Raw genomic sequence first — 9,276 nt, 5'->3', positions numbered from 1 at the left:
TACATGATCACTTTGAGAACCTCGGTTAAAACTTTTGGTGTGCAAAGAGCTCTTACAGAGAACAACTTCTACCAAAGAACATTATACTAATCATACCTATGCTAATAATCCTGAAATGAATCCCCCCATCTTGAAACAACCCCCTCCCAGCGAAAATATATATATATTTGGGGAAGCATATTGTATTAAAATTATTAATTTTCCGTTTGTATTTTTCGTTTGTTTATTTTAATTGTTTTATTAAAAAGATTCTCTCTTTTTCGGAATAATTTTGCTTGCTGTACCTTTGATTTTTTTTTTAAATGTCATCACGTTATTCGTATTAGCATCTCATTGCTTAAATAATGATATTACTGGTACACAGACTCCCTCTAGTGCTACCTGAATGAAATAAATGTTCAAACTCCGCATACTGGTACAGTGATATGAACTTTTTTTATTTTCCTATTATTGAAACCCAGTATAGCATTAATCGTAGTGCAGAATCTTGCCAGAGCCGTCACTACGTGTAGGTACGCACTGTTTAAAATCGTACAACATAATGTATTCACAACTGTTTTTTGCGGGCTTCGGGTGACAAATTGACTTGTTGAAATTGATCTAAAATATTTTGCTTTATAAATGTGCGACTTGTTGGGTGTTTAGTAAGTATGTATAGACCACTTCCAAGCAGTGGACTTTCGCATTCCTGTCACAAAGCTCAGGTGCTCCATCATGATCAGCAAATTTCAGCCAAAGAATAGAGAAGGAATGATTCATGGCCTGCGAGGATTCTTGCCGTTTGCCGTCTCTCCCGGCATGCGCTCATTAAACACCACATCAGACAGTCATTTGTTACCCTCACTGCATTGTTCTTTTTTAACTCACTGAGCTATCCGTCACGAGGGTGTTCATTTTGAATAAGTGTTTGTTTTCTCATCACAGAAATTAACATTCCCTTCCTGCCTTGTAAACACTTTTTTGTCCTTTGCCGTGAATCGGAGAAGACAGCGACTGCACAAATGAGTGATCTTGCAGCAAATGGGATTGTGTTTGTTTGGAAGGCATCCTTGTAATAGATCACAAGATGTGAGTGACGCAATGCTGAGTCAGAGTGCATTAAAGGGGCTCTTTAACACAAGAGTCACCCTGTTTGGACTTTTTCACCTTTTTTTTTTAAACAAACAAACAAAAATACCAATTTACTTGTTTGCTTTGTGTCAGACTACATTACCTACCATGTAGTCAGTCTCCTAGTATTAAAATGTTGCTTTGTCAATGAACAGTTGCGCAATGCTGGCCTCTGTTGGCCATAAAGTTGATTACCGGTACTCCATAAAGCAGGAAATAAAAGGGATGGAAACCATGACAGAATGGAATTGGGCTTTTAAAGATGTCATGTCAAGTCTCTGTTTTTGAGTTTCCTTACACATCTGTACTTGACTATCATCCTCGTCAATGGTGCGCCAAGGTTCAACTCCGCATGGCAGGTTCAACGCCATCAGCTTCCTCTTGCCAGATGAACGCGCAGGATAATCCCATTGATTTCCGTCCTCAGAGCAGGACAGTAAGGTGAGCCATTGAGCCGCAGCCTAAGTGCCATCATAATCTAATTTTCCCTTTCTCGCATAGCCACACACCTATGCTTGAGCTTGCCGATCAATTTGCTGTCGAGGGAACGTTATGGGCAGCGTTATGGGAGAGCGAAAACCAAGAGAAATGAGGGGATGGTACATTTGCAGTGCACAACGACGCAGTACTGATCACTTTGAATGATTAGCTTTAGATATTGAAATGAACACTGTCGTATATAAAAATGATCAAGGAAAAAAGAAACGAACGCTAAAATGGTAAAAATAACATTTAACAGTTCATAATCCAGTCAGTGTTAAACAGAGATACGATTCTCAAATGTCAAACAGAATAGATTTGATTTCAAAACCTTTTTACATTTTACAGCTCCTAAAAGAGCATTTGTCATACAATCAGATTTGTTGTCTATTCATTTCTTGCTTAATTTGAGGAGGGAAGGTGACACAAAGTAATGCTGCATGCGTTGGCTATTTGAAATGTGTTCTAATATACGAAAAGCGTGCATTATTAATGCTGCTTGGACAAGAACAAAGTCAAATTCCGTGTTCGAGTTCCTTGAAAGTGGCAAACTATTTTCTGGTCTGTTCTATCATCGTGATTTTCCATCATTGAGATTAAAAACCTGCACCTCAAAACAGTCAGTTCAACAAGAGGTTCCCCAAACTTGGGTTTGAGGGGGTTCAAAACAGTTTGAGAATCCTCGACTCGTAAACTTCAAAGTAGCGTGCAAAGCACATGGCTATCATTGGCACAAGATGTCTTGAAATTGTGCACAAGGAGGTAAAAACGAAAACCATTATTCAAACCCCCCCCCCAAATCCTCTCATTGATATAACCGAGCGGTTTTATATTGCTCGAGGCATACAGATGAGATTTCCCTCCTGTTTGTTCAATTAGAAATGTCTACAATAGTTACAGAAACACAGGCCTTCTAAGGCCTAAGACACGATGCAACCACACACAAACACACATCGTACATTGACTAATGTCCACCAGGCAGTAATATTTGCGGGCAGACTTGTACAGAAAACGGATCCACGTGGAATGGAAACCATTTGAAAGTTCCACCCGCCGCCAAGTGAAGCTGCTCTAGTTACTGTAAACATTCCCAGTTTGATGCCTTTTTTTGTTTTTTTATGTCAGCTCCGCCTCACCGTCGTAAAAGTAATTGTTGCGTCCGGCCGGCTGCACGTACTCCTCCGTTTTGTCCCAGTCCGACACCCAGCCACCTCCCGCGCCCCCGTTGGGGTCGGCCCCGTGGGTGGTGGCCCCGTAGCCGGCGCTACCGCTCGTGTGGTACAGCTCCTCTGTCTCGTTGGCCAGCTCGTCCTCGTCCAGGATGCCGCACTTCTCATCGCTCAGCTGCTCCGGCTCGGCCCAGGCTTGCTTCTCGCCGGATGCAAAGATACCTTTGACACACAATGAAAGCAGTTGGACTGAAAAAGCACTCTTCTTTTTTTTTCATCGGACAAGACTCTGACTCATTAGCTTAACGGTGAAAGGAAAACAATGCGTAGAGGCAATAAAGTGAAGAGCCGGGGGCCCCAAAAGGGAACCCTGTAGAACACCGCAGGGCAGGGAATTCTAGAGCTTTGTGAAGCATTTTATGAAATGAAATATAATGACTTTGTTGAATCTCAATTTTAGTATCTGTACTTTTAACCCAAGTGCAGAGCGCGGCAACATTGGATCCACATACCGTAAAATATGACGCCTCCGTAATGAACAAGAGAGGCGATGAGAAACACACCTTGCCACTCTTCACGGGTCTACAAGGAAAAAGGAAGAAGTGTTTGCTCAGGGGTGTGCAAAGTATGAACAAATACGCGGCAATTGTTGCTTACCTTATGTTTTGTCATCGCACCAACTATAAGTGGGCAAACCATACCAGACAGTGTGCCCACCCCGTTGGAGATGCCCATGAGGATACTGGCGTAGCGTGGTGCAATGTCCAAGTGGTTGACATTAAAACCTGAAGAAAGAAAAAAAAATTTAATTAGTACAAGTATTTTTATTTCACAACTCTTTTTTTTTTTAATAGCTGCACCTTTACTTGGGTACCTGAGATTGCAAAGCCCGAAAATCCGACAGCCAGAACCAAGAAGGAGATGGCCACCCCCTTTGTGTGCGAGAAGCCCACCACCAGCAGAAGCGTGGCCTCCATGCCAAAGCCTAGAAAAAGAAGAAGGAAAAAAAAAAGAAAGAAGACGAGTCGATATCACTGTTGGCAATGACCTCAAGCTTCCTGCACACTGAACTGCCAACGTTCTCCATTTCACCGCATTATTGATTCTATCTGCTGTGCAAAAAGTAACACGCGGCGAGTCACGGTGCCCTCCACGCAGCTAAATAAACTCCATTCCATTGCGTAATGTAGACTTACGGCAAAACATTAGGCCAACAAAATGCCAAGACATGAACAAGTATCAAAAATTTTATTACAACAGCCCAAAAATACCGAACTCTGAATATGAAAAATGAATTGACAATAATATTGACGTTAGCCATAATAATAAAGCCAACATTGACAAAACCCCGACAACAAAGTCTGAGATGAAAAATGTCAAAATTTTACGCATTTCAAGTCATTTCAATGGCTAAAATCGATTTTATATCCGAGTTAAGTGAGTGAGGAAATTGGTGAGGCAACGAATTGGAAGTTGCGAGCCAAGCTAGCCGTAAGTTGCTTGCTTCGCTTTCCTTACCGCCACAGTTCATGAGTTTCCTGACATTGGTGGTGGTCATGATGCGGTTGGAGCGCAGGTGGTCGGCAAGCTGGCCTCCGATTGGCACAATAATGGTCATGACGAGGTGGGGGAGAGCCGACACGATTCCCACCTGTCACAACCACAAATAGGAGAGAGAAATCAGCACTGACTAAATTAGCTATCGTTTTTTATTATTTTTTTTTTTAGCCGAGAACATGAAGAGGTAGCTAGCATTGACCGCCGATTGGAAATTCAAAAGGGTCACCTTGCTAATCTCAAAGCCGAACACCTCCTCAAAGTAGGCGGGCTGGCTGATGAGGAGCAAGTAGAAGGTCCAGCTCCTGCAGAAGTTTGCCACGATGATGGCGTACACCGGCATGGATGTGAAGAAGGCCCGCCACGGCGTGTTAAATTTCTGGAGCGCAGCGCAACCGGGCGGTTATTGACTTCCCGGGCGGCCGAACGGCACGAAGGAGATGACAGGAAAACTCACCGACACCGAATGTTGAGCGGACTCGCCGATGCTCTCTTCGATGTATTTCCTCTCCTCCTCCGTGATGGTGGGATGGGCAGCGGGACTTTCGTAAGACACCATGACCCAGAAGCAGTACCACATGATGCCAAAACTTCCTGGGGGGGGGGGGGGGGTCAAAAAGCTCCTTTAGCTGCCTCGCCCCTTAAGTTTTTGTCACCTGAAACGCGCTGGCTAGCTAGCGTCGGCTTGAATTTCATGCAAGCAAGACTCGGATGAACTCAGAGTGGCTTACCGTAGACATAGAAGACCGAGGACCATCCTGAGTACTGGACCAGGATTCCGGCCAATGGCATGGCGATCACGGCACCCGCGTAAGAACCTTGCAAATAAAATAAAAAAGGTCATTGACTGGTTAATCTGTGCAATTGATAAACGGCAGCATTCGTGTCTCGGTCGAGATGACCCACTTCAGCAAGACTTCCTTGACATCAATCGCTATTTTTCAACTACTGGCGCCATCTGATGGCGTCATATCTGATAACAACAATCGAATAAGGCGTACCGCAAAAGGCCGTCGTCGCCAGGCGACTTCTTTCCAGAGGGGGCGCCCATTTGGCCCAAATGCCGTGACACGCCGGGTACGACACCCCCTGTCGGACGTTTAGGATTAGCACATGAACACAGACAGGAATTCTGCCTAGCAACAACGAGAATACAGAGTATAGCATGATACTCTAGTTGTGACGGATTGCGGGACGGGAGCGCGTCACCTCCACAAGGCCTTGAAACACCCTGACGACGATGACGCAGCCAAAGTGCATGCGAGCCGCCGCCGGGATGAGCATGTTGAGGAAAGAAGTGGCCACGATGGCAAAGCCAAACACCCTGCAAAGGAAGAGAGCGAGGAAGAAGGAAGGATCGCCAGACCGAGACATTCAAAGAAGCGGCGGCGGGGGCCAACCTGTTTGCCGCAAACTTTTGACAGATGAAGCCTCCGGGAATTTGCGTTACGATGTAACCCCAGAAGAAAGAGCCGTGGATCATTCCCACCGTCTCTGGATCCCAGTCGAACTGAGCTTTCTGCAGCGACACGGGGGGCGGAGGTGGTGGTTAGTCACCAAAAGAAGTCATTCTTCACAGGGGATAAAGAATCCACTCACCACTATGACCTCCTTGTTGTCCCTGTAGACGGTGTGGCTGTTGACCATGCTGACGATGGCCACGCCCAGGTTGCAGCGGATGCCGAAGGAGATGCAGAAGCCGATGCCGGAGAGGATGGCGATGATGTAGCGGCGGGGCAGGCCGAAGCAGGTGCAATCCACCACCGGCATCTCCTTCTCCTCCAGCAGCTCCGGCCGACCCTCGGCCGACAGCTCGATGGTCTCGCCGTTCTCCTGCTTCTTCTCGAGAGCTCTGGGAAGGAGTTGAGCGGAATTTGCGGTCACTTCCGATTTGCATCGTCGTAAGATTTAATAAGTTACGACGTCAACTATTGTGACGGTGACACTTGAAATAAAGTTTGTCGTTGAGAGCAGTGAGAGAGGTTCCAGCATGAGCTCTTTGACCGAGTCCGCACTCTTGCAATCATTGATGCTGATCAAGTATTAATAGATTTTCTCAAGCATGAATTATTCATAGCGCTGGATGCCTTGAACTATTTTTGTCTTTCTCGCCACACTTTCTTCCCCCCCCCCCCCCCCAGCCCCCCCCTCTCTTCCATGCGATGCTGCACGCTCTCTATGGTTTGACTCGTCATGCCTTGAGCATGAATTAAAGACAATCCGCTGTAATCCTTGCAGGTGACTTGACCCGAGCTTCCCCCGCCCCCGACGAGGGCATCTTTTGGACGCTCAACAACTTTGTTTTTCCACCGACTTCCAGAAACTCATGAGCGAAAATTTTTTCATCCAAAAATATTGTCAAATCGTGTGCTCGTTTGCATACGTGCGACACTTTTTCTTCCCGTAATCAATGGTGTCCTATTGGAGTGCACAAAGTACTTCAATGTACACAATACTATGAGTGTCCCACTTCGAACGATACTTCATTCCCGTGCTTATGATTCGCAAGAATGATTTGGCTCTCCGATGTCCTTTTTTTTTTTTTTTTTGGTCGTAATCCAGGCCCGCTGCCTTCATCCGGGAGTGGCGTGCATGCGGGAGCGCGTTACGCACGAAAGCGAGAGGCCCACGTGGACATCAAGTGTCCGCTCGTCTAATCCCGGGCCCGGTGGGGGTTTAGGTACACCGTGACGAACTATACTGGGTCGGGGAGGCGAGGGTGGGGGCAAGGTGTACGGGCCCCGGGAGGATTTACGTGGCTCGGCAGCTTGGAGGAGAGGGAGGCTATTTCTGGACAGGATTTAAGTGTTTAGACACTAGATCAAATCCCGCACAGAAAGAAAGGAAAGGAAAGGAAAGGAAAGGAAGTCCATCCGCAAGTCACCGGTCACACTCCAAGCCGCCCACGCCGCGTCAGAGATCATTTCCGAGGACAACCGCCCCGTTTGGTCACACTGTGCTGAGAAGACCCTTTGTACCCTTGAACGTCTGGACTGGTTTGAATGGTCGCGAGCAGTCAGAAGATGCAATGGGAGCAAATCATTTGAAATGTGTAAATCCAGATCGAAATAATCATTGCTTGAAATCTAGCAAGACGCCATTGATCGCTTTTGTTTTAAATGGGACATTTGTTCATTTAATGAAGGATATACATTGAATATGAACGCATGAACCAATTTGTGTCCAGTAATCAATGGATGGTCCTGGGGCCCCCACCCCAGCTGGATACTCGAATGAACATTCGCCAGAGTAATCGATGAGGTACACCTGCACCTAGCATCCATTCTCGAAAGCTCGCGGACGCCTTTCCCAGCTGACCTCTATTTCATGAAAATACGATAACCACCCCCCCACACCCCCATCTGTACATACATAACACAGAAATGCTCAAAATTTGGGATATTGAATTAGTGCATAATATTGTCTCACATTGAGAGCAAAAACTTTTATAAATGCTTTCATGTGTAATTTTCCCCATTTTATTCTTCCCCTTCATTCGAGCTCTTGCACGACTGCAAACGAATCAATTATTGATGCCGGTTTCTCGTTTGCGATACTTTACATCGATTGCGAGTGAAGAAAATGAAGAGTGGGCGAGGGGGTGTTGGCGACCATGATCTCACTTTTCCCGTGCATATTTTGAAACTTAAAAGATTTTCTGCTTGGCGCAACAAGTATGAACCGTACATTGTTCGGCGTGTGAGGAAGAGTTCATGTCATGTCCATACCCGTATATTTTGCCCAGAGTTTTGGCAGCCACGGCCTTGAACCTGTCCGGCCGAATCTCCATCCTGACGAGTCCGGCCCGTGCGCGCTGCCGACAGTTTAGTCCTGTGCTGGTGCACGCGCCTCCCGGCTCCCGCTAACACATTTAAACTTCAGATTAAAGGAGAAAAAAAAATAACACATTTATTTTAGAAGAAAGAAAAAAAAAATAAGATACGATTGAAAGCACCCACCTCTAGCTGCCTTGGAGTAAAAGTGATTTCTCAAACATTGTCCAAGTTTTGTCGTTGGGTGTCCTTCCAGGTCGCCAAGGTAGAAAATATCAAGAAATGATTCGAGGTTGTTGGGAGTCGCGGGACGCCCACGGGAGGCAACTTTGGACGGGAGGAGTCATGTCTGATGTCGGTCTCTCTCTTTCTCCTGAATCCAGATTACCGCAGCCTAATCTCCCCGAGTGAGTGGGACGCATCGAGTGAGCACCCCTCCCACCACCAGCAGCCCATGAAGCGTCACGCTATTCTTGGAGCGCACACGCCATGAATGGACGAAGGAGACAGACGGGGGGGGGGGGGGTACAATAGCGAGGAAGCACTGCGGTGGGGATGGAAAGATGAGTAGACGGAAATATGGCAGGAGTTGAAATCAAAAGCAGACATCGGGGAATGCGAATGAAACAAATAAGAAGTACGGAGGGGGGGGGGGGGGGCCTCATTGCTTGAATAAAAATCTCAATAGACTGGCAGACAACTGTATTGACAAATGATATTTTGATCTGATCATTCACTCCCAAAGACGTTTTTAAACGTCTTTTCAGACTTGGTCCAGGATTGGCTGGTACTAAATTGAGTTACTGGTGCACAACTCTTGTTGTGGAATCGTGTTTATTGGGACGACGAATGCATTTACAGCGCCGCGCAAAGGACGATACAGTTTGTGTGCACAAGACGCCGGTTGGGGCAAAAATGACACAGCTACAGCTACAAGAATTCTAAACACTATGAAATAGATACGCGCCTCTTGATCATGCAATTCATTCAGATACAACTCCGCTGCAGGTCTTGGGCCGAGATGGTTTTGAGGGAGCGCGAAGAGGGACGCGAGGATGAGGAGGCTGCGAGGAGGCGAGGAAATTGCATGGCCGAAGGAGGGGGGGACAAATAAGGGGGCACAGAGATGACGGAGGGCGTGTCCGAAAGGGAACCATAGTCGGGGCGTCGCGCGTCCGCCTCACTGG

General features: G+C 46.6%; 1 protein-coding gene across 2 annotated transcripts; it reads right to left on the bottom strand.

Annotated features, from left to right (window-relative positions):
* Positions 1-1,822: 1,822 nt before the first annotated feature.
* LOC127603599 (vesicular glutamate transporter 1-like) lies at positions 1,823-8,718 on the bottom strand. 2 transcript variants are annotated; one of them, XM_052069962.1, is made up of 14 exons: positions 8,276-8,715; positions 8,045-8,192; positions 5,916-6,168; positions 5,717-5,835; positions 5,526-5,640; positions 5,318-5,405; positions 5,048-5,134; positions 4,774-4,910; positions 4,546-4,695; positions 4,278-4,410; positions 3,634-3,744; positions 3,417-3,544; positions 3,272-3,341; positions 1,823-2,981 (listed from the first exon to the last, which is right to left on the bottom strand). In XM_052069962.1, exons 2-14 carry the CDS (start codon positions 8,104-8,106, stop codon positions 2,707-2,709), a joined length of 1,728 nt encoding a protein of 575 aa, XP_051925922.1. In that variant the 5' UTR covers positions 8,107-8,192; positions 8,276-8,715; the 3' UTR covers positions 1,823-2,706. The 2 variants fall into 2 exon arrangements, with proteins under 2 accessions (XP_051925922.1, XP_051925923.1); XM_052069963.1 differs by lacking the exon at positions 5,318-5,405 and having other exon boundaries at positions 5,526-5,835; positions 8,276-8,718.
* Between the last annotated feature and the right edge of the window lie 558 nt (positions 8,719-9,276).

The sequence above is a fragment of the Hippocampus zosterae genome, chromosome 7, assembly GCF_025434085.1.
Source record: "Hippocampus zosterae strain Florida chromosome 7, ASM2543408v3, whole genome shotgun sequence".
Lineage (NCBI taxonomy): Eukaryota > Metazoa > Chordata > Actinopteri > Syngnathiformes > Syngnathidae > Hippocampus > Hippocampus zosterae.
This window is presented reverse-complemented; position numbering and strand designations above follow the sequence as displayed.